Source organism: Vipera ursinii (genome assembly GCF_947247035.1).
Source record: "Vipera ursinii genome assembly, chromosome: 1".
In the NCBI taxonomy this organism is placed as follows: domain Eukaryota; kingdom Metazoa; phylum Chordata; class Lepidosauria; order Squamata; family Viperidae; genus Vipera; species Vipera ursinii.
The window spans coordinates 64,001,204-64,027,229 of NC_139512.1; the positions used below are offsets into that span (position 1 = coordinate 64,001,204).

The 26,026-nt window shown below is 39.5% G+C and overlaps 1 protein-coding gene across 2 annotated transcripts; it reads right to left on the reverse strand.

Annotated features, from left to right (window-relative positions):
* Window positions 1-75: 75 nt before the first annotated feature.
* On the reverse strand, window positions 76-25,656 carry KATNBL1 (katanin regulatory subunit B1 like 1). Of its 2 annotated transcripts, none has more exons than XM_083350779.1 (10): window positions 24,934-25,656; window positions 10,711-10,838; window positions 8,032-8,072; window positions 7,003-7,285; window positions 4,927-5,045; window positions 4,276-4,326; window positions 4,103-4,192; window positions 3,331-3,420; window positions 2,077-2,170; window positions 76-646 (listed from the first exon to the last, which is right to left on the reverse strand). In XM_083350779.1, exons 2-10 carry the CDS (start codon window positions 10,822-10,824, stop codon window positions 614-616), a joined length of 915 nt encoding a protein of 304 aa, XP_083206905.1. In that variant the 5' UTR covers window positions 10,825-10,838; window positions 24,934-25,656; the 3' UTR covers window positions 76-613. The 2 variants fall into 2 exon arrangements, with proteins under 2 accessions (XP_083206905.1, XP_083206906.1); XM_083350780.1 differs by lacking the exon at window positions 24,934-25,656 and adding an exon at window positions 24,559-24,584.
* Between the last annotated feature and the right edge of the window lie 370 nt (window positions 25,657-26,026).

Here is a 26,026-nt window from a genome sequence, read left to right on the forward strand (position 1 = left end):
TATGATATCCTAATATATTGGCTACTTGCAATTCTAGTAGTTAAGGCCTCTTTGCTAGATGCAGTTTTTCAGTAGTGCAACAAAAATAGTCTTTAATATTTTGATTAATATAGCAGACACATTTCAGAAATTCAGTACATCAAAACTCAAAATTTGTAACATATCTGAAAATACATTTTTACAGTTCATAAGAAAAACATGATTTAAAAAAACTTTATGGCGAATGGTCTTTTGTGGTTCCTAGTAATGGTTTTCAATTCTGTCTTCACAATCAGGTTTTGTTGTATTAAACAGTTATGTAGAAGAAATACTTTCATGATTTCACCAGGTAACTGAAAATATCCCCCAAGTGCGGCAAAGGCATACATACAGTTTTCATAGTGCACTTTCACCTCACTGAAGTAAAAGTTGCTCCTGTTAGAATTTTTTCCACTTCAATGTGAAGCAGATGACATTTACTGTTTGCGTTAAATAGTCCAATGGTCTAGCCTTCTTCTGTCAAAGACAGTCCTCAGAAGAGGAATTATTTGGAAAGAGTATCTTGCTTAGGGTTACTGTTGACTGTTTGTGTGTAGGCACATTAGTGCGCACACAGCTTTGTCCTCCAGGTATATCAGTGCAACTGTAACAAATAAAATTCCACATCCTAAAAAAAAAAAAAAGAAACAGTAAAACACATTAATTCCAAAAGTAATTCATAACACCAAGCCTCTCTGAATGCCAGCCATAATATTTCAACTCCCAGAATGCTGGCTGAGGAATTCTGGGAGTTGAAGTCCACACATCTTCAAGCTGCCAAAGTTGAGAAACACTGCTTTAGTTCAAACGCGTGCATATTTACCTTTACTCTTATTCAGAAATTTCCTTGTAGAAATATAATAAAAACACCCACGCTTGAGTACAGGATTTGAAAAAAAATTATCAGAGCATTTGAAGTGTTACATAGGAACTGTAGTACATCATGGCTTGGTTTACTTGTGACGGCCAATCAGTATATTTCATTAATAAATTATAGTTAAACAAACTTGTAGCTTTGCATAATGTATTAACATTAGTAAAATATTTTGGTAACTCACATATCCTTTAGTTCCTGTTCAGGTTTTAATTAACACCTATACAACAGCATGTAAACTGATCTAGAAACCTAACCTTTGACATACAAAAAATATTATCCTGTATCTCCCATTTGATGCATTACACAACAAAGTATAAACTGGAGTTCTTTTCTTTAATTTGCTCAGATAATTGTTTCCCCAATTATATTGAAAGTTCTATTTTTGTATTTATGTGAATGCAAATAGATCCTCATTCCTAACATCTATTTCCATTAAGAAGGTCAGAGTGAGGGATAACTAATGCAGAGGTATTAGGACACACACACACACACACACACACACACACACACACACACATATACACACACACATACATACATACATACATACATACACATACATACATACATACATACATATATATATGTAGTATTATCTATTATCTGAAAGATAACATGAAAAGCAAAGATTGAGATAATAACCAGATAAAATAACCAAAGGATAAGAGAGAGTGAGGAGCAGACATATAACCAGATTCAATTTCTATCTCAGTAATGACAAGAGGGGAGGTGTAAGAGGTTTGCTCAGCTAACCCAGTATCTGCCTTAACATGAGTGCATTGATACTGTGTATACAAAAAAAATTACTATTAATTCCAAATAATTAACCTCAAACTGAGAAATAAAGTAACTCAATATACTGTCTTCAAAGTTACATGACGGGGCTTTGGCTCATCTCCAATATAGCTCTAGAGCAGGGGTAGGCAACCTTGGCTCTTTCATGACTCGTGGATTTCAACTCCCAGAATTCAGGAATTCTGGGAGTTGAAGTCCACGAGTCATAAAAGAGCCAAGGTTGCCTACCCCTGCTCTAGAGAATCTAACTCTTTAAATTAGAGACTGAGTATGACAGCAAGGGAACGGCGGAAGAATATAATTTGGTATGTTCAGTATAAATTAAATTATATAAAATTAACATAAATTAATTTCAAAAATATATTATCTTCAAATAGATATGTTACCTTTGCTATATTACCCGTATATCCTGGAACCAAAGTAAGATGGTTTGCTTGTTTCCACAATATACTTAATTGTTCTTTTAAAATCTGAATATTTCTGAAAAAGAAAGCCAAAAGTATAGAATATCTGCAATAAATAAAGAGCAATCAGTGTCTCATAACTATTTTACCTAGATTTCAAATACTGTATATGACCAGTTGTATCTTTAGTAAGCTATTGGCTAATGCAGAAAAAATGTTTTAAAATAATTTTAATTGAAATTTGAGATGGCCATTACACACATTTTATCAACCTTAGAGCGCCTGTTACTCGTCCCAGCTTCTGCCAACCTAGCAGTTCGAAAGCATGTAAAAATGCAAGTAGAAAAATAGGGACCACTAAGGTGGGAAGGTAACAGTGTTCCATGCGCCTTTGGCGTCTAGTCGTGCCGGCCACATGACCACGGAGACGTCCTCGGACAAGCGCTGGCTCTTCGGCTTTGAAATGGAGATGAGCGCCGGTGCTCATAAATAAATAATGTGTGTGTGTGTGTGTGTGTGTGTGTGTGTGTGTGTGTGTGTGTGTGTACCATGCTGGAGACCTCAATAGATGCCATACTTTCAAGATCAGAAATATATTATTTCTGTAGGAACAAAAGGACTGGGTGTTGTCAGCTAAGAAATCCTAAGAATATACTACTTGGAAGTGAGATGGAGCTCATCTCTTGGCTTTGTTAATGGTTATTTTATTTGCTTGACTGCTATATTTTTTATTTTAATCTAATGTATTTGTTTTTATCTATTTTATTGTAAGCCCCCCAAACTTACATATATGAGATGGGTAGCTATATAAATCAAATAAACAATGTGCATCTTACATTGACAAAATTACTTTGCAATTTTTATTCAAATTAATTATTTTTTCTACCTTGTTTCACATGTCAAAAAGCATAGAAAACAGTTATTGACAATTAGGGAAGAATATCTACCACGAGTCATATTTTCTAGTTCTAACAGATAAAAATGGTTTCTCTATTTTTATAGCAGAGTTTTCAATATTAAGCAAAAGGTTCTGTACAATCAAACTTAATACTGTTTAATCTGATCATTTTTAGAATTGCTCCCAACACTATGCTCACAAAATATAGATTTTTTTTAATCAGGAAAGTTTTTAGTTATTAAAAAATATCCAGTGTGTTTTAGGAACTATCTAAAAGTTTAGCAGTCATACTAAAAGTCACGTTTAAAAAGCTGCAATGTTTAAAAAGGGTTACTTACCCATCTTCTATCTTATCCGTATGGACAGAAAGTTGTGACCACCATCTCTTAATCACAGCCTGAAGCCAGTTTAAACCAACAATTACATATCTAGGGGGAAAAAGAAATCACTATGAAAAGCTTCATTCTGAAAACAGCTTAAACATTGGCAAAATATTCCTTAAAACAGTTGCAAACTATGAAGAAATCTTTCAAATCAGGTTTTTTTTAATGAATGGAAAAAACAAGCAGAATAAATCTTCCTAATAAAGTATTAAGTTTTTTTTCTTAGAAGGCAAAAGTCTGAGTTATATGGGTATAACTCAACCAACTTATAACTGGGAAACATTTTTTCCAACTCATTCTGCTCACAACACTGCTTTTGATTTCCCCAAAATCTTTTTTATCGGAACAGACTTAAACAACTGAACTAACAAAAATTGCTTGATTTTAAATATACAAATAGTAGGAGTCACATCTTTAGCATCAGTAAATCAGATTGAGGAAGACTAAGTGCAAATATAAAATCGTTGTAGAACTGATGGCTTTCTAGCATCCCTTACTTTAACCCATCCTGCCTGGGATTTTGGAATTTATAGCTCCGCAACGTTGGAAAGGCCACATGTTTGCCCTCCATGTTAGGACAATGAGACCAATAAAATCATTGTTGATCCTACCCTTGAAATGCAATTCGGTATGTTTATCAGGAATAGTAAACTACAAAAGGTAAAGATTAATTTTATTTTTATTCTCTAAATAATTATATAAGAAATATTTTTTTTAAAAAACTTACTCTTCAAATTTGCTTTTAAGCATTAATTTTACTAATGGTAGAAGGTCTACACAGCAACCAACAGAAATATAAGGTTTTTCTTCCTGCAAACTGAAATAAGGCATTATTAGTATACCTAAATATACATACATACATACATTCTATCAACCCCTTCCTCTAGATTTTTCTTTTACCTGCTGGTAAGGACAGGGAGACAATCTACAACTACTCCTAGATCTTGTATCCTAGAAACATCATAAAAATACACCATTAGTCACTGCTTTGTGTAATTCTTACATAAATTTCATAAGACAGTATCAATACTTTAAGGGCAGTATATTAGAAATGGCTGAATATTATTACATTAACTTACATAGATAAAATCTGTGCATAGTTTAGACTGGACTTGATATTTTTATTCTTCTGGGATATGTAGATGTTCTTGTTTGATGGTGTTAAAGGTATCATTGCAGTATATAAGCTGTTCCAAGTAAAACTGTTTTGCAATTGACTGTTTTGCCAATGCTAGTGGTGTTCAAATGATGACCAGTTTATTATTATTGTTTTTGTTGTCATCATCATCATCATTATTATTATTATTATATCATCGCAGTCAGCCAGATGTTTAGACTGGATTTGGCATTTAAGTCCACTGTTATTGTTATATAAAATACAAATAAGTGTGTAGTTGTGGACACTTCCTGAAGGGAACACCCAATCACCAAGATTAATACATAGTTTCCATTCAGGCTCTTCTTTGTAAAAAGAATCCTACATATAACCTCCTCCCACCCACACACAATGTGACTTCAGTTCAGCTAGCAGCAGTCTTCTTAAAACTTTACCTCACTAAATAGGCTACAAGTTCACTTATACTTCTCCTCTTCCAAAAGGTTAAAGCTACGTTCAGACGGAGATTTCTACTGAAGAGAACTTGGGCCATTGTATCATGATCTTCAGAAACCTAGAATCACAAGAATAAGTGTTATGAGCCAAGTCCTATGATTCTATGAATTTTCTATCAGCTGTGTCTATTAAAGCTATCTATGCAGCTCTGCACAAGTTGTTTAATGTTAAATAAATATTCTCCCAGAACAATATTTCCGTGAATGGAGGCAACTGTTACTCATGGAACAGGAGGGATGCCTGACAGAATGCTCATGAATGGATTTTTTTATTTTATGTATTTAAATAAATAAAATATTTAAATATTTAAAAATGCATGATTCCAGACAACTCAGTATTCTGAGGTCAGCTTGTTGTTGAACTTTACCTACAGAAGCTTGACTTTATACAACAATTGTTTTTTATACATATAGTATTTTGTGAAATCTATTTTAAGTCCATGTTTGATGCATTACTCTACAAATAATACAAGGAGTTGTTGCCAGACATTGCTCTAATTTGCATGTTACTCTATAGTATGAAGGAACCAAAAAGGTTGTTGCATTAGCCTACTAGAAGAATAGTAATTTATGTAGCCAGCATGTTCTGCCCGTCTTCTGAGAGAAAGACAGAATGTAGTCACAGCATGACGGCCTTCTTTCCAGCAGTGATTATTACAGAAAAGGATTGAAATGGAAAAAGCATTTACATTAGATTTTCAATTACATATTCATTCTATTCACACTGAACTATTTTCTGCATGTTTATTGTATTGCCCTGTACACCGCCCTGAGTCCTTCGGGAGAAGGGCGGTATAAAAATTAAATATTATTACTATTACTATTATTACTACTATTATTATTATTATTATTATTATTATTATTATTATTATTATTATTATTATTATTATTGTTATTTCCCAGTAGTTATATAGTTATAATTTTTATATAGTGGTCTGATCTTGGTGTATTCTGAATAGTAAAACAGAAGAAATCAAGCATAATAAATATATCAATAGTTTACCACAATCCTATTAAAGACCAAAAGATAGTTGAAATATATTTTTCAATGACAGCAATATCTGAGCCATAAGTGCTTCTGGGGAAGATGGTTCTGAACCTGGAGGTTATCACTGAGACATCTTCATGCCTAGCCCAACTTTTGTACTTTGGAGGACTTGGATTTTCAAAGGTCCCATTCTAGATGTCCAGACTGGATAGACAGAATCCTATTTGATAGTTAATCTTGATATATCCCATTGCACACTATATAGGGCTTCATAGCTAATGAACAACATGCTGAATTGGGCCAGAAAACATACTGTCCTGACAACCAGTGTGGCCAAGGCAGGAATAATTCTGCTGTGGAGAGTTCTCAAGAGTTGCTATATTTTGCACCAGCTGTAGCTTTTAAGTTGACTTCAAAGGCATCTCCACATAATGCACATTGAAGAAATCTGTTTATGCAGTGATAAGGGCCTATGTTACTATCATAAGGGCTTATAGGTCAATTTAGAGTGCACCAGGCAACACAGCCTTCAGTAGCACCTGCTACTGCAGCAAAAGCTGGGGGTTCAAGAGAAGTTCCAAGATACAGATCATCTCCCTTAGGAAAACATGATTCTGGCTAGAACAACTATCGGGGTTAATGTTCCCAGATACTGTAACTTAGATGTTAATGTACAAACAGCAACACAGTCTCAGTAGGATTTAGTATGAGCTTGCTTTTCCCCATCTGTTCCCAGACAGCCTCTGGATCTTGCAATGTTGAGTTACTACATTAAATAATTTTGATATTAATAAAATGGATTATATTCAGTTCTATAATTATGCTGATGGATTTTATTTACTCACTGGTACATCTTCCCCCTACAGTTGTCATAATCCCTAAACCGAAGCAAATTTGGGTGATAAGTGGTCTATAGCAAAGAGTAATCAAATCCCAACATAGACAGTAAAACAGAGGAAGGTAAACAGAATTCCAATGGCTTATATTCTGATTCATAAATTTTTAAAAATATAAAATGTTTAATTTACCTCTGAAAAAAATCCACTGTATTTTGATGAAGGACTCTCTGTTTGAGATTGGCCAGCATCACTGGAGTTCAGTAAGAAAGTACGACCATCAGGAGGCAATTTGGCTGGCAGGTTACCTGCACAGGCTAGTTCATTTTCCTTATTTGCCATGTCACGGCCTCTAAGTTTAGGGAGCTGTTTCTTCTTGAAACAAGGCTTTGGAGAATAGTAATGAGCCTTTCTTCTACAATATACTACTTTGAACAGAGAATGGGGGCTGGTTACAGTTTGTCCAACTGTTGTTCTGCAAGAACAAGAAAGTTTATTTAACATCTGAATATAAAACATCCAAGCAACGTATAAAGTCACATGCAACCTTAGAATCTTTTGTGCCAGAATATCATCTTGCATTTACTAGGAGAATGCTATTAGATATGAAAGACAAGCTTCAAATCTGGCATGGGAAAGACTATTTGAAGCATTACTCCTTAAAAATGTCTATGCTTATCTTTCTCTCCCAGGACATAAAAAGTTGAGGAAAAATGAGAATAGATAAAAGTTATCATATTGCACCATTACCTCCCTGTAAACATTTGCGCAATATACTGGTTCAAAAAAGATTGGCATTATTTCTGACCAATTGCTGTATATAGCTCAGCAGCCGCAAACAGAGACCCCTGGAATTGGAACTGTATAAGCAGTTTCGGACAGTTAATTATTTTTCCTTCTAGTCAACCACCAAACAGGTATAGGTGTGGAAATTAAATTCCTTATAGACAAATTTACATGACCAGGAGACTTCCTACAGTGTGACAAATCAGTTTTATCAGATGCCTCTTGACATTAGGACAATGCTATTTTTAGCCCAATTAGAGATGAGCACCAAGAGATGGAATGGGACCCAAAAAACGGCATGCCAAAGATGCTAACAGCATTTAGTTCTAAGTGACCTGGACAAAAGATGCCCTCTTTAAATAGCTTCAACTGATTACTTAAATCAGAAAGATTTCTGTTTCCAGACACGCCACAATCAGCCAAGGTAGCTCTTACCTGCTTGTGCAAGAAGCCAAATGTTTTGCAGATTTCTTATCCTAGAAATAAACATTAAAAGTGTTATACTAATAGCAATGCCTTGTTTCACCCATATTTTTAAATGCATGTTCACTTAGTTTTGATTGTATTTGGAGAAAATCACGTTAGTTTTGGCTTCAGAAAAGTAAAATTACCAATGGCAACTCTTGACTATTTAACTGAAATACAAGATATTATGACATCCATGAGGACAGAAGAGATTTATGACATCAGAAGTATGAAAAAACTTTGTATTACAATCAGAAGTACAATGTCATTTTTGCCATTAGGAAAAAAGTCTCACTAAAATCATTACATAACAATTAATAATTTATTGCATTCTATACCAATGGTTTAAAATATAGCAAGTGGCTTACTTCAGAATATCAATTTAGCTAGTATTTATTGTGTTAACTAGATGACTGAATAAATAGATGCTTTAATATTTAATATTTTGATCTGTAATACAGTGTTTTTATAAAATAGCTTAGGACACAAGTGACATTCTTAGCTCAAAAGGGCTTTTATCATTATAAGCAACATTTTGTACGCCACCTTTATATTCACAACTTAATTTACAATCTGTGTAGTAAGGACACTTTGAGATTAGCAAAATTGCATTTTAACTTCTACAACAGCACTACTGTTGAACATTCAGAATCTATAATATGAACTATAATATGGGTTGCAGTAGTATAAACTCTTTCCATTTCTGGACTTTGGGGTTCTATTACTTCACATATTTGGATTCATTAACCTTTCAGGATATTAACCATGAATTGAAGAAATATGTAGCATTGTTATATAGTACAATAAATTATTGGGGGAGGGGAAATGGAATGCACAAAGGAAGCATTTTAGAAACTTAAAGATAAGCGTTGATATATTAATGATTAATATTTGTAGTTTGGGAGAATTAAGAACCTCAAATAATCTTTAACAGGAAGTGCCAGCATCCAAGCCTATTTGTTCCCAAAGTATTTCCAAATTTTACTACCATTTTGTTTCTTTTTTCTATATTTCCATTTTTCCCTAGCATACTTTATAGTTCTGTAATTCAGAAACTTCCATTGTAGAATAGCAGTCATCTTATCACTTTTTATAATCTATAATTGCTAGTGAACATGACTCTGAGGTCTATTCTCAGTGGGGGCGCCTGCCCTCTGGAACCAGCTGCCAGTGGAGCTGAGGACTGCCCCCGACCTCAGGGCATTCCGCCGGGGCCTGAAGACCTGGCTCTTCGAGCTCTCGGGCCCAGGCTGAGGAGTAATTTATTTTAATCGGGGTTTTTAATTGCACAGGGTTAGTTTAATCTTTTTTAAATTGGTTTTTAACTTTTGTATTGCTGGTTTTTTAACTCCCTGTAAACCGCCCTGAGTCCTCAGGGAAAGGGCGGTATATAAATGTAATAAAATAAATAAATAAATAAATATTGCTACTGACAGAAAGCAATTCTTTTTCAATGTATATATTCCTACTCTTCTATATATTCTATATCCTCTCTCTCTCTCTCTCTCTCTCTCCCCCCCTCCCTCACTCATGGGTAAGCCAATTATAAAAATTAAACATGATAAAATTTCAAGGGTCAGCTTATTCATGGGAGGCACATTTTTCATGGTATTTTGGTTAACAATTTGAGGGTCATATTATCTGTTAATGGGCTGTTCCACAAGAATATATTAGTTTCATCCACAGAAAATGTCAAATGATAAGTGAGTTTATGTATAATTCTAAGGCAAAAGACTTTACTACAGTTTAATGTACAGGTAAATCTGTTTTACCCGGTAAGGCTACATCTCAAATTTCCACTAATCCCAAGATAAACTGTCTTCCAAGTCTCAAAGGGAAAATTAAAATTAAAATTAAGCTGTGATGATGCCTTTTAGAGAAGACTCAGAGATAATAAATATTTCACAAAGCATTTGCAATATAGATATATCAAAAAAATTTCTTTAATGCTGAGTTCTCATGGTTTAATGCACACAATAATGATTCTACTCTTCTTGATGTGGTTTATCCATGTTTTCTTTCAGGATAATTTTCTTCCCTGATCTAAATCCCTGGATTTTTCCACAGATCTCCCACTCAAGTAACCAACCAGCACCAGCTATTCACTCCTATATCCAAGTCAAATCAATTCACCTGCTGCTACCTAATAAGAAGATTAATGGCCCTTAATAAACAGCAGCCCTCTCACAATATACCTTTAAAGGTAAAGGTTCCCCCGCACATGCGTGCTTGTCGTTTCCGACTCTAGGGGCCAGTGCTCATCTCCGTTTCAAAGCCGAAGAGCCAGCGCTTGTCCGAGGACATCTCCGTGGTCATGTGGCCGGCATGACTAGACGCCCAAGGCGCACGGAACGCTGTTACCTTCCCACCGTAGTGGTCCCTATTTTTCTACTTGCATTTTTACATGCTTTCGAACTGCTAGGTTGGCAGAAGCTGGGATGAGTAACAGGTGCTCACTCTGTTACGCGGCACTCGGGATTCGACCCGCCAAACTGCCGACCTTCTGATCGACAAGCTCAGCATCCTAACCCACTGAGCCACCCTTTTAATACACCTTTACTGAACAGTAAAATGACATGCATTAGTTTTTAAAACTAGTATTCAAATACAAAAGGTAAGGTTTAGACCAATAATATACGAAAAGCTTACCTCCTTCATATTCTCACTAAGGGAATGAGAGCTCCTTTTCTTAGGGAGATCAATAGGACGACCCTCAATATATAACAGGTTCCGTTTTCTAACATTTTGAGCTTCAGATGCCATAATCTCCACAATTCCTAATTTTGGAGACAAAATTCATTTACAATCTTAGTATTAATTATCATGTCTAGATCAAGATGCTACACCCAATTTGGCAGAATGCGCATACATGCCAAAGTCTATAAAACTGCACAATGAAAGCAGACGACAAGCTTATCACTTCTAATGTGCCCACATTTAAAAAAAATAAAAAATCTTCCCATCAGTTATTACATCTAGTAAATTTATCTGGAAGAATACTAATTAATTATGCAACAGCAATAATTTAATTTGAAAATATCTACCATGGTTTAAAAAAAACCAACTCACTGCACTTAAAAAAAATACTGATTTGGGACCTTAATTATAGAATAACCTATAGGAAAAAAATAAGAATATCCCAGCTTGCCTGAGACATATAATCCACCATTAGCTGGCAGAAATAAAACAGGTGCTCTGCAGCTGAATCAGTACAAGTAGTCCTCAACTTACAATAGTCCATTTAGTGACTGTTCAAAGTTATAACAGCACTGGAAAAAAAAAGTCTTATGACTGTTTTTCACAACTACAACTGTTGTGATCAAAATTTAGATGCTTTGCAACTGACTCATATTTATAATGGTCGCAGTCTCCTAGGGCAGGGCTTTTCAACCTTTTCACCCATTGTACCACTTTTAGGATATGGCAATATCCAAGTACCACCAGTCACCTAGCAAGGTGTCAAAAACTTGATGACCAAAAAAAAAAAAAAAAGGAAAAAAGTGATGAAGTACAGGTAGTCCTCAACTTACAACAGTTCGCTTAGTGACTGTTCGAAGTTACAACGGCACTGAAAAAGTGCCCCCACCAAGCCACAGCCGAGCAAGACACCTGCCTGCCCGCCTGGCGGCGCTCTTCCTCCTGTCCGGGGTTTTCATTGTTGTGAGCATTTCTGTTGAGGATTGGCAGCGGGGGTGGGGTGGGAAGGTGTTTGGTGGGTGGTTGCAGCAGGTTTTGGTCACTTCACATGGCCCTGGGACACTGTGACCATCATAAATATGAATCAGTTGCCAAGCATCTGAATGTAAATCGCAAGACCCTGGAGATGCTGCAACATTCCAGCTGATCGGCGCTTCTTCTGGGCTCAGCAGAAGTGTCAGGATCAGTGCTGCTTTCCAGCTGATTGGTGCTTCTTCAGGGCTCAGCAGAAACACTAGGATCAGTGCCGAACTCCAGATGGAGCCTGGCGCTGATCCTGGCACTTCCACTGAGCCCCGACAGCCCTGCAGCTCCAGCCGTCTCTTGCTCAGGCTTGTGCAGTGCTGCCACCAGTTCAGCTCATTCCCCTCCCCCGCTGCCACTTTTCTAGGATGGTCGCATACCAACTGCCAGGTGCCAATGTACCACAGGTGGTACCCGTACCACTGGTTGAAAAGCCCTGTCCTAGGGTCACGTGATCACCTTTTGTGACCTTCTGGCAAGCAAAGTCAATGGGGAAGAGCCAGATTCACTTAACAACCGTGTTACTAATTTAACTGTAATGATTCACTTAACTGTGGCAAGAAAGGTAAAACTCTCTTAACAAATGTCTTGTCTAGTAACAGAAATTTTGGGCTCAATTGTGGTTGTAAGTCAAGGATTACCTATACCACATACTCAATTATCCTTCCCCAAAAGAGAAAGCTGGAACCTGGGAGTCTGACAAGTGCTGATGCAGAAAAGTTACTTTTAAGTACCATTCATTAGTACAATCTTGAGAATACGATTAAATTTGGATTCAGCACACGTCTAAACTTTCTTAACAATATTTCACATGTTCCTGTAATATTGCTTATAATGCTGAACAGATCTGTCTAAAAAGCAGTAAATTTATGGTGAAACTTCTGTAAATGTTGGATTATAAAAACAATTTTGTTCTCAGATAGCTGCAATATTGTAAAAATATTCCCAGGGTACTTAGCAGCTTTAAATTCAAGTCTATCAGATTTTATCTCAAAGGAAAAATATACTACTTTAATTTCACATTTTGGGTAATACAGAGAAAGGATATGGTAGAATCTATATTACAGTACGGTCTAAACCTGAATGTTAAAATAGAACTGAATAACCTGTGTAATATTAAAATTATGGTTAACTATGTATTTTTTACTAATTATGCATAATATTGTAACCAGATCACACTGTAGACCAAACATGTCAAACACAAGGCCCGGGAGCCGGAGCCGCCCCGCGAAGTGGTTTCATGCGGCCCGCGGAGCCATCCTGGATACAGTGAGGGAACGGCCCCCACTGCCTTGGCCCTGGCCCAGAGACCCTCCTTCTGCCAGAGACCCTCAGATCTGTCCCACTCCTGACCAGGCCCCATAGGCACCCTTGATGCGAACGATGTACAGCTGGCCACGCCCACCCAGTAGGCCATATGGACTCTAGCCACGCCCACCCAGTAGGCCACGGCCACCCTGGCCATACCCACCGGGCCCCCTGAGGGAAACCGCAATGCTGATGTGGCCCTCAATGAAATTGAGTTTGACACCCCTGCTGTAGACTGTACTGTGCACTGTAATTATTCTTTAGATATTTTTAAGATATAAAATTTAAAACCCTAAAAGCTATTTCTTAGATTTTATTGTAAACTCTAGCCCTGTTTACCTAATGTTATAATAGGTAAGGGCCACTTACAGACAAGGTAGAAGCTTCTGAATATTGAACATCAGTAAGGAATTAGGTCAGTAATGATGAACCTTTTTCTCACTGTGGCAAAAATTCAGAAAATGCCTAATTTGACTCTGCTGGCTTGTCACCTCTCCGCAGAACAAAAATTATTGCATATTTATTTTTTACAGTCCCATCATGAGGTGCTATGCATTATATGAAGAAACATTAAATGGTTACAAACATGAAATATAAGTAAAACAACTAATTTTCAGAGTTGTGCTTTTGAGAAAGTTGTTGTCAAGTGTTGGTGGTGACATGCCAACTTTGACACACATCATAGGTTTGAAATCAATGAGCTAGACCAGCGGTTCCCAACCTTTTCTATACCCCACACCCCTAGAACGCTTCTGAGATATTCTCTCACCCCTTACAAAAGTTCAAAATAATGGCAGCGAATTATGCATATACACTATAATTTTGAAAACCCAAGTTTTCGCACCCCCAGGCATTGCGAGCACCCCCGGTTGGGATCCCCTGAGCTAGACAAACTGTAGTACATAACATTGTTAGGAACATTTCTGGTGATGAAACAATAGTGAAATAAAGCTGCAAACATTCCCCCCTACCACTTCCTCTACCTCTCCTGTTGTAAACTTCCTCTTCCCCTCTGCTGATCGCTGCTTTCCTATTTCCATATATAAAATTAAACCACCCCCAGGCTGTGGCACATCATGTTTCCACTGCAGCAATAGCCCTTTTGATCCCATCTCAGACAAAACAACGAGAAAGCCCTCACCTGTCTTTGTAAAGGTTCATCTAGGGCAGGGGTGTCAAGCTGCCGGCCCACGGGCCGGATGTGTCATGCTGAAACTGCACCCACCCATTGCTGGCAATGGAAAAAAAGTCATGACACATCACATGACATTGCGAGTTTGACACCTCGATCTAGGGGGCAGCCTTGATGAGGAAATGTTTTAGAAGAAGAGAAACTGCAGGAATTCCATTCTAATCAAGAGTGAGCCCTGCTTATCTCCTCCATAGCATTCTCAATTCAATTGTCTTACTACAAAAACACAATTTTTGCTCTACAACAGAAAACCGTTATCTCACTTCCCCAACACCTGTACATGAATCAGATCCCTAGTTGTTCTGCCTCTCAATCCCAACATATGTAAGAATCTCTATTTTTCTGTTGTTTGAGGTTCCCTCTTTCTTGGAAAGCAAGTATCTACTGATCATTGCAATAAACATGGTTCTTCTCCTCAGCATTGTATTCCTTTCTTCAGCTCCACAACCTTTCACTGAATATATTTCAGGCAGGAGGCAAATATGTATTGTGAATCCTGCACATAGCAAAGGATAGACCAAGATGCCTTTTCATTGTTGCGAGCATTTCTGTTGAGGATTGGCAGCAGGGGTGGTGTGTGTGTGTGTGTGTGTGGCGGGTCTTTGGTTTTTATTCCCCCCCCCCCGTCTGCTGGGTGGTTGCAGCAGGTTTTGGTCACTTCACATGACCCTGGGACACTGTGACCGTCATCAATATGAATCAGTTGCCAAGCATCTGAATGTAAATCACAAGACCCTGGAGATGCTGCAACATTCCAGCTGATCGGTGCTTCTCCTGGGCTCAGCAGATGTGCCGGGATGAGCGCCGAGCTCCAGCTGGAGCCTGGCATTGATCCTGGCATTTCCACTGAGCCCTGACAGCCCCGAAGAAGCACCAATCAGCTGGAAAGCCATGCTGATCCTGGCGCTTCCAGTGAGCCCTGACAACCTTGCAGCTCTAGCCGTCTCTTGCTCAGGCTTGCGCAGTGCTGCCACCGGTTCAGCTCATTCCCCCTCCCCGCGCTACCACTTTTCTAGGATGGTTGCGTGCCACCTGCCAGGTGCCAATGTACCACTGGTTGAAAAGCCCTGCCTTAAAAGAATCCTTTCTAGCTCTGAAGGTGAGCAACACAAATAGCTTGGTGAACTCTGACCCTGAAACCCCTATATGTCCTACAGCATCCTACAGGTCCTATAGCATCCTACAGGTCCTCAACCTTGGCAAATTTAAGACTTGTGGACTTCAACTCCCAGAATTCCTCAGCCAGCTTTTTTTAAGATTTGTGGAATTCTGGGAGTTGAAGTCCACAAGTCTTAAAGTTGGGACTGAAAGCATACCTAGCTGCATAATACAGGCCCAGATTTTCCCCTCGCTCTGTCTCTCTGAATTGTACTAATTATTATTCATTGTGGGAGGTTAGTAGTGACTCTTGAAATATTTTTCCCTTTACAGTTGAGGTCTGAAACTTCTGGCATTCTGCACTATTTAGATTGCAGTCCACTCTTTATCTGTGTTAGAAAAATAGTCACCAACTGTGCTCCAGATACGGGTTATCAGCCAGCAAACATCCCACCAGAAAGCAGTGGGAGAGAGAGGTAAGTCTACTCCAGTGGGTAGCTGCGAGACCAACATCTCCATGACTAAAAGATATTAGACCAACAATCTAGGGTGTATTTGAGCATTACACTATCATTATGGTTAGAATGAAAGCCAAAAAGTTAAAAACAGGTTTCCAAATAGTCTTGTGTTCCTTTTCTCATCCCCTATTTTTTGCAAGGCAATTTTTAAACTACAAGTCTGAAAAACAGGATAGACATGTTTTACATAGAAATCAAACATGTTATAAATACTGGAGGCCATCTGCTTTATTTAAGCTAAGGAGATCAAGTAATCAACTCAGCAGTTAAATCCACGATTTAGCTTTCATAACACTATAGTATTTGAAATACTTGAAGTGGTTTGATTTTTTTACCCTATTATTTTTACATTTTCAAATCTTGCTTAAGTACCATAATTAAAGGACAAATGATAAAAAAATGTATCCTAGGATTTCATCAATAAAGAACTGAGCCATCTATGGACTGTTCCTCAATGCGGGACACTCTAGTTGTATTAGGCTTCAATTTCAATAATCTCCCAGAGAAGATAATGAAACGATACCAGGTAAGGGAAGACTGGCTTACATGTAGCAGCTGGAATGGCTGATCTTGCCATATCCTAAAAGTGGTACAATGAGTGAAAAGGCTGAAAAGCCCTGCTTTAAGGACAGAATAGCCTATATACCAATAATTGCTTTAAACCTATATTACCAAGCAATAATATGTACATTCCCCTCCCCCATGATTATCACTGAAGCCTTATTCTCTCCAAATCACAAACAGGCAGGTAGCTTGTTCTGCCACACATGACTCATTTGTTGCATATGGTCTCTTCCACAGTACATACAGCTATTCCTAGTCATTAACTAAGACTTGTCTAGTCAATCTACTTAAGTGCGTTAAAACTATCAGTTATTACATGAGTAATCTACCAGATTTAGGCCCTATGTTCACATTTGAACATAGGAACACATTTGCAGCCAATGTTCACATTAAATTACTTATCTGAAATGGATTTTTGAAACCACTTATTTCTGTAATTGGTTTTGCAAGCTACTAAGTTGTTTCAGGATGGCACTTTAGCAACCTCACTTTCTCATGCAACAGAATAACTACCAGAATAGCTAGGTAAAGTCATTATTTTATAATTACTTAACAGTCATTAAATAGTTGAAATTATCTGCCAATTCATAAGCTTGTCTTTTGTTATGTAGCTATGCCCCATTTTCAGAGTCAACATGATTAGCATTTTATGTATAGTCATCAATACCATGTTGAAGATCTTTTTTCAACTATGATTTTGATAATTGTGGTTTAATATGATTTATGAATTTAAAGCAATAAGGAAAGCAATAAGGAAGGAAAATCTCACACAGATCTTTTTCTCCCAGGCCAAAGATATATAAAGTAACTATTATTTGATCAGAACAATTTAACACAATACTGCCAAAATATTATTAAATATTATTTAATAGCCTTATAGCAGGGGTGTCAAACTCAATTTCATTGAGGGCCGCATCAGCATTGCGGTTGCCCTCAGGGGGCCGGGTGGGTGTGGCCAGGGTGGGCATGGCCTACTGGGTAGGCATGGCTAGAGTGCGTATGGCCTACTGGGTGGGCGTGGCCAGCTCTACATCGTTCGCATCAAGGGTGCCTATGGGGGCCTGGGCAGGAGTGGGACAGATCTGAGGGTCTCTGGCAGGAGGAGGGTCTCTGGGCCAGGGCCAAGGCAGTGGGGGCCGTTCCCTCACTGTTTCCAGGATGGCTTCGCGGGCCACATGAAACCACTTTGCAGGCCGGATCCGGCCCCTGGGCCTTGTGTTTGACATATCTGACTTATAGGCTTTTTCCAGGCTTGATATAGACTGTAGAATTATAAGAAACAAAAATATTTGCCTCTATTTGACAATGTTTACTTGAAACACATTAGAACGTAACAAAAAAATAACTTTTATCTCTTCAATTCAGGATTTTCTTTGCTTTATTACTTTACTTCAGTAAGTTCTTTTGGCTTGCCATAAAGCAAGCAAAGTGCAGTCTTTGGTGCTTTCTGAGCATGATTGTTTGCTTGCAGACATTTCATTATCCAACTAGGTAACATTACTAGTTCAAGTGAGTGTCAAGTTTGCTCCCTATTTATAAAGACTAGCTTGCCTTATAGCAGTGATGGTGAACCTTTTAGAGACTGAGTGCCCAAACTGCAACCCAAAACCCACTTATTTATTGCTGGGTGCCAGGTGGGCGTGGCCTACTCGGTGGGTGTGGCTGTGGTGGTCATGGAAGATTGGGTGGGTGTGGCCAAGCTGGGTGTGGTCACCTCAATGTCGCTTGTGGGGAGGGACACCTGTGGGGGGTGGCTGGTTGAAGAAGGACAGTTGCCACCTCCAAGCCATGGCACAGGTGCCCACAGGGAGGGCTCTGAGAGCCGCCTCTGGCACCCGTGCCATAGTTTCACCACCACTGCCTTATAGTGTTGATGGGTATGTGGTTTTCTCCTTGGGCATTCCTTAATTGGGGTATTTTCTGCTAGATTGTTTGCCTGATATTAATCTCTGCTTATCTGGGTGCTGGCTACTAGAGAGAATATGTACTGATTGTTTCATTTCCTTCTTAGCTTTGTATTGGAGCCACGGTGGCACAGTGGTTAGAATGCAGTATTGCAGACCAACTCTGCCCACAGCAGGAGTTCAATCCTGACTGTTTCAAGGTTGACTCAGCCTTCCATCCTTCTGAGCTAAAATGAGGACCCAGTTGGGGCAACATGCTGACATTTGTAAATCGCTCAGAGTGTGCTGTAAAGAACTATGGAGTGGTATCTATGTCTAAGTGCTATTGCTGTTGCTAAGTGCTATACTGACTTTCTTGAATGGTATCTAAATAATGGTTTATTTCTGTGCCTATTGATGGCTGGTTGGTCTGAATGCTAAGTTTCAGAAATTCCCTAGTGTTTTGGGATTTAGCTTGGTGTACAAGGGGAAAAGTAGCATTTTCCTCTTTAAAATTACACTACAGAGAGTCCTCAACATCACCATTCATTTAACAGTGGTCTGGAATTATGATAGACTGGAATTATGACATACTCTGAAAGGGTGCTTTTCAGCCTGTAAAGCACTTCCAGACGTCACAAAATGATGCACCACCATCCCCTTGGTCACGTGATCGCAATCTGGGTACTTGGCAACCTCCTCACACTTACAACCAATTGCCAAGTGCCCTGTGATCATGCGATGGCCGTTTCCAATCTTCTCTGCCAGCTTCGTCAAAGTCAATGCAGAAGCTGGCAGGGAAAATTGCAAGCTGCTACTGCCTGGATTCCCTCTCTTCTCTGAGGGCTGGCTGAAAGAGTTGCCTCCTAAGGGAAACTAATCTCCCTTTGATGGGGTGGAAAAACAGAGCTCTAATCCTGATGATTTGAGCTCTGTTCTTGTACCCCGCCAAAGGAATTCTCTTCTGGCATGGACGGGAGCTGAATTCCTTCAGTGGGGTGCAGGAAGCTCAAATCCAGAGGCAAGAGAGACCAAACAGAGAGCGGAGAGGCAGTCCAGTAAGGTAAGAAGCGCAGGGTGTCTCAGGCGGGTGGGGAGGCCTGGAAGAGGCCATCCATGAGGATCTCTTTACTCAGGGGCTGAAAATCCTCCATAGATTTTGACAAGGAAGATTTTCAGCTCCCGAGCTTAGAGGCAGCATGGTAAGGAACGATTCATGGGATGCCTCAGGTTGGGCAAGGCCCTGGGAGGTCCAGTGCAAGTCACACACACATATCTCTCCACTCAGCACGGACTGAAAATCCTGCTTAATGACCACAACCAGGAGTTCCGTCATATGGGAAGTAACGTGGCATTTTGCTTAACAACCACTTCACTCAATAACCTACATTCCGGTCCCAGCTCTGGCTGTACACTGACGACTACCTGTGTCTCACCACTAAGGTATATAAAATCTGTCAACTTTGTAAGGTTTCTTCCACTCCCTCACCTATTTTTAAGTCAGGTGACCTCTTCAGTACACAAAGTGTTTTGGTTTGGGTTTTTTTTTGGGGGGGAAATTCTAGGAGGTTAGAGACATGCACTCCCTTCTAGCTACTAGCCAGTCTTTGCCAATTCCTCTTCCACTGTTTGATGCTCCTGAGATCCTTTCATAATTGCATTCTTTCCCCTTCATCCTCCCATCAATTCTCTAACCAATTTCTCTCTAGGTTTTTAATGAGGTAGAAGAAAGCAAAGCAGAAGTTAATTTGGAAAAACAGAGATATATTTCTGTTATGCCACAAAAATTAGTTACTTGCAATTTGGTATAGTGGTTAGACATCAGGCTAGAATTCAGGAGACCATGAGTTCTAATCTTGCCTTACATACTCTGGATTAGTCACTCTTTGTCAGCACTAGAAAGAAGGCAATGGCAAAACACCCCCAAAAATCTTATCAAGAAAATTGCAGGGAATAGTCTCTGGGCAGTCATCAGGAGTAATACATTTATTACATATTCACACAGTAATTTATTAAATTTATATCACCCAACTTCCAGCAGATAATTCATAGCTATGTCTGCCTCCCTCCCCTCTAGGGTTATTTCCGCTTTGTTGTCTTTCCATGGATTTATTTTATTTCACATATTTTTAACTTGGGAGTTAGAATGACTCAGCCAATTCATGAGGCAGGCCCCTTTGGCAAGAGACATGCTGGAGGAAAGGAGCCAAGATGGGGCAGGGGGTAGGGAAATCAATCCCCTTCCCATTAACAAGTAGTGCGCTCACACTCTGAGTGAAATCAATCAGCAATAATTCATATCAAATGCAATAGTGGGATAGGGATTGGCAATAGGGACAGCACATTTTATGCCAACATTGTTGTGTGTCAACTCAAGGATGTGTACAGAGTGCTTTAATCGTGGGGAAAAAACCAGATATTTTACGAGAACCACTTGCACATTACCATTAGTTGTGATAGTTACAATAAGGTATGAAATATTAATATTTCTTCACAAACTATATAAATCTAAAATATATCATTAGATTAAAATTTTCTTTAAAAATGTCAAAAGTAATTCAACAAACTCCTGAAAGAGAGCAAGAAAAAAATGGCATCAAACCTAAATTATGTTTCTACAGAAATGAGAAAAAAACTTAATCTGTTAAACCATAAGGAGAAAAGAGGATTTAACATCCTCAAATTCCCTCCCAATACTAGCTAATCCTACCCAATTTATCTTTTTTTCTAATGCAGCAAGTTTAATTATCACTAACTTCATTAACATTAAAATAATTGATTTCTACTCTGCATTCCAGAAGCCAAGTGACTTGTGCATGTTGTATAGGATGCAAACAGTTTTGATTTTTGAATCTGGAATTTGTTTGTTCCTTCTTCCCATCAAGCTTGGGACAGCTCCTAGTACAACTATTCCTTGTACTCCATAATGCCCAATTTGCATGTCTGGAGACTCTCATCATCTAGGACTTTGCTCAAAGATAAAACAACTCTATTTTTCCTAGTTTTAATCATTTGGATTGCAAAGGAGTTCAAATGATAGCTATTATCAAACTTTAGTTCAATGAAATTTGGATTATTTGCTCATGGCCTACAGTTTTTTTTAAATGTTAGCTATTAGAATGCAAACCCTCAACAGTGCACCAAAAGAACTATCATTTACACATTGCAGTATGCTATAATAGTGAAGATACTTACCAGCAACTTTTATCAGTATTACACAAACCTTCGTTTACGCCATTTTTACTTATTAGGGTATGTTTCAGACTCAGTAAAAATGGAGCATATCTATTCATCTCTTATAATGAAACAGAAAGTTCAGTTAGCAGAATATGCTATCCAGGTTTTTCCAGAAATCCACTGTGTTCAGTGTAACTTATTTTTAGGTAAGAGTGACAGGACTGCATAGATGATCAAAAGTCCCATTGGAGTCATTGTCAGATAAGTACAAACAGGACTGCAACACCAATTTTCTTACTAATCTGAATATCTAAGGAGTGTTACTATTTTCAATTCCAGCATAATACTTCACTTTTCAAAGCAAAATCCTGTTTTGATTGGCAGCACTTGGGCTGATCTCAAAAATCAAAGCAGGATCTGAATTGGTTAGTACTAAAATGGGATACCACCAGAACACCAGGGCTACACCTGCAAGAATGTATCAGGAATACTATATGGACATATCAATGAAGTCACCAGTAATTGAGCATTACTTTGTAACTGAACAAGTCACAACAGTCTGATTCACACAAAATGGTAAGCTACAATGGCTCAAATCTTTGGGATGACAGAAAGCAAACTAAAAATTATATAAATGAAATAATCAGATAAAAAAGAGAAGTCCACATTGTATGAATCAGTCAATATCTCTGTATATACAAAATGTTGCATGCGGAGAGGAGAAACACTGCTAAGAAAAAAAATGATATACAGGGTATGGGCTTCTGAAGTGAAGGAAAAATTATAACATGGCAAATACCCTGGGATATAGGCAAGAGGTATCTATATGATACACACACGTATTAAATCATACTCTGGACCTACATGTAGAATTAGCTAATACCCAAACACTATGTTCTAAAGAGTCAGTGAGGTCCAGTCAACATAATTAAAATGATGCATGTGGTATAAGTTCAAGCCTTGCTGTAAAGTGGCTTAAAAGATTACATTCTATATATCTATTGCTGGTCTCTAAGATGTGAAGCAGAATAGTTAAGGGAAAATATTTTATTGGTAGAAAACCTATGCATCACCATTTGGCCCTTAAGACCATTCACAATAAGCAATCTTGCTTTTAAAAAAAGCAATTAGCAGCCCAGCTGAAAACAAGAATTTTCCTAAAAGCCAACTAAATAATCAGCTGAGCCTCTATTACAGGGGTGTCAAACTGCCGGCCCATGGGCCGGAGCGTCACGGAGAAACCGTGCCCATCCCATTTTCGGCAATGGGAAAAAGTTCCGTGACATCACGAGTTTGACATGCCTGCTCTATTATGAGAAAACTCCTCTTATGGAGCCTTTGAGGGAGGTGGTCTTATTTTATGGTACTTCAGTAACAGCTCCAATTGATCTATAGGTTCAGATGCCAGGAGGTAGTATTTAAATATTCTGGTTCCTGAAATGTACCTAATTACTATTTTCCAAAAAAAGGATATCATCTTGCATTTCTGTCTGTTATTTCAACCTCTTGGTTGTTTTTCTCTTAATGATGCATGGTCTCTCTTTTAGAGACCAAGAGGGAATTCTGGAGACAGACATAATTCATATTCTACACTGTCATCACTATTGTAGGTATGGTTATTTTATTTTTTATTTGTATCTCACCTTTATTATTTTTACATATAACCCAAGGAAGCAAACATATCCAACACATTATTCTCCTATTTCCCCCACAATTATTTTGTGTGTGGGTTGGGTTTAGAGAGGTTATTGGCCCAAAATCACCCAGCTGATTTATATGGCTAAGGCCAGACTTGAACTCCAGTTTTCTAGGATGATGCCTTAACCGCTAGACCAAACTGGCTCTTTTTATGACTTATCCCAGCATCTTTACTGGCAATGCTGATTGGGCTTGACCTACTGGGATTAGTAATTTAAAAACATTTAAGATTTATTTTATTTATTTATTTTATTTTAATCCCATTTATATCCTGCCCTTCTCCGAAGACTCAGGGCGGCTTACAATCTAAGCACAAATCAATGTGCTTAGCAATAGCCTTCATTCTATGTATATGCCTGCTTATTAGGGCTTTCTCCCCCCCAGTGGCATTATTACAAAGTCAGCTTATTGCCCCCAACAATCTGGGTCCTCATTTTACCTACCTCGGAAGGATGGAAGGCTGAGTCAACCTTGAGCCTGGTGGGACTCGAACCTGCACTAATTGCAGGCAGCTGGTGTTACTTAAGGAGGCATTAGCCCACTGCTCCACCAAGGCTCAATATAACTTATCTTCAGCAGCATTTCCACTTTGATCTCTCACTATTAAGCAGACAAATTCCATGTGCAGACACATCTCCAAATAACCTTAAGTTAGCTATTTCCTTATTTAAATTCTCAACATCAAGGATCCACACGTGCATTTTTTGCTTTGGGAAAAAACAACTGTGGACAGAGTGGAATTTTGCAATACAGAGAGGTAGCAAAACCTCATAAACGATCATGGGATGTGAAAAGTCACACCAATGCAATCCTAAACACGCTTACTCATAAGCTAATTCCATTCCATTCAAACAAATAGGACTTCACACTCTGGTTAAGTGGCAGAAATTCAGCATTAAGAGACTCTGGGCATCCAAAGTCCAGATGCTTTTCTTGAAAACAAAGCCAAGTAGTCTGAAAGAAAACTAGAATAATTAGAACCATTTTTTTTTCATTCTTCAGACTCTTCAGCACGAGAATGACTGAACACTGATGGTATTAAGACGTTGCTCTATTTCAGGGGTCTTCAAACTTGGCCCTTTTATGACTTGTGGACTTCAACTCCCAGAATTCCTCAGCCAGCAAAGCTGGCTGAGGAATTCTGGGAGTTGAAGTCCACAAGTCATAAAAGGGCCAAGTTTGAAGACCCCTGCTCTATTTCAAAGCCCCCTGCTCTATTTCAAAGTCCAGCTTTGCTGGCTGAGGAATTCTGGGAGTTGAAGTCCACAAGTCATAAAAGGGCCAAGTTTGAAGACCCCTGCGTCTATTTCAAAGCCAAACCTGAGAAGAGAATTCCTACCGGGGGAATCTTTCCTCCAGCAACCCGGGGCAGGTGCAGCCTTCCCAACAAGCAGCACTCGAGGGGGTGGTTCAGAGGCAGGTAGAGACTAGCCAGCTTCATATCCCCGCCCAGGAACACTCCTGCCAATGGAGTCAGCAAAAGACGGGCCTCCTTGCTTTGAGGCGCCCAGAGGAAAAAAAAATCACCCCACCCCTGGAAGAGCAAAGAACGGCGAGCGCAGACAAAAAAAAAAAGGGGGCGCCACCGCCACATTCCCAAACGGCAACCCCGCTTTCCAACCTCGAGCCCGGCCTGCGCGGTCAGAGCGCGGGATGATGCAGCAGCGTGGCCGCCACCCCTTCGAGAACCGCCCGGCCACGGCGTTGGGCTCACCTGCTGCCGCTCATGGTCCAGCGCGCCAGGGGTTCCCGCCGCGGCCCGGGCCTCCAATGCCAGCCGTGGAATTGGCAGCGGCGGCGGCGGCGGCGTCCTAACACCGAGGCCCACTCGCCGTAGCCAGCAGCGCCATTCAAACTGCGGCGCGTTGCATGCTGGGACTGGGGAGTCCGGACAGGCGGGACTGTCAACGAGACACGGCCGTTTCTCTCCCCACCTCTTTCTCCGACGCGCTCTGGCACCGCAGCCAGGTCTCGGGGCTGTTTCTGGCTTCTCTGGCTTTCGGCTTGCTTGGCAGGAATGCGTAGCGGAGCCTACACACACCCCTCCCTCCCTCCCCCTCCTTTACTCTGCGTCTGGTCTCCTCCTTCCAGGGGCTTAGAAAGCCATAGAGAAAGGCGCTTGCCTCTTGATTTTCCGGCTCTAGCTCTCAAGTCCACAGGTATATATATATATATATATATCGCTCTATCTGATTGCCCGAACTGGAAGCGAATGGCTCGGCTGGCGAAAGGAGGCTCCTCGGCTACTTTGGTAATCCTGCGGTCAGACTGGTTGGAAAGCCTCTGTAGGTCGCTGCCAAATACGCGTTGCTTCTCTTCACCGTTCCCTTCCGACCTTGCCGGTTCCCAGTGTTTTCACTGGGCTAAGTTTGCTTTTTTTTTTTTCCTTAATAGTATCACGTTGCAGTACTTGCTCAGCGTAGTGGATGAGTAATCCCCATACACTGAGGCCAAGCCTGGCAAATTCTTCCCTTCCCCCCACATTCGTCCAGACAGTCAATGCAGAATCCTAAATTTAGGGTGGCAGGAGAGCTCATACTGATCCAAAATCCAATGGGGTGAGGGTGGAGAGAGAGAGAGAGAGAAGACACCTGGTGAGACTTGCCTAACAGGTTCTCCTAAGTACCTCCCTTTGTCCTGACAAACGGGGGGGGGGGGAGAGCTGGGAGATGTGAGAGGAAGCACCTGGGAAAGGAAAAGAGGAACAACACCTGGAGCAAAGGGAAAGAGGTACCTGAAAGACGTGAGCAAGATGGTGACTGGAAACTGCCATTTAGTTTTGGTTTCCAAGAAGAGAAGTGAGCTGA

Bases quoted from the DNA above. Each gene is read 5' to 3' on its own strand.
- KATNBL1 (XM_083350779.1), bottom strand. From the start codon at position 10,824: ATGGCATCTGAAGCTCAAAATGTTAGAAAACGGAACCTGTTATATATT. The intron at 8,073-10,710 runs GTAAGCTTTTCG...GTTTATTTCTAG, and splicing joins TTAGTGAGAATATGAAGGAG to GATAAGAAATCTGCAAAACA. The intron at 4,193-4,275 runs GTAAAAGAAAAA...GCCTTATTTCAG, and splicing joins CTCCCTGTCCTTACCAGCAG to TTTGCAGGAAGAAAAACCTT.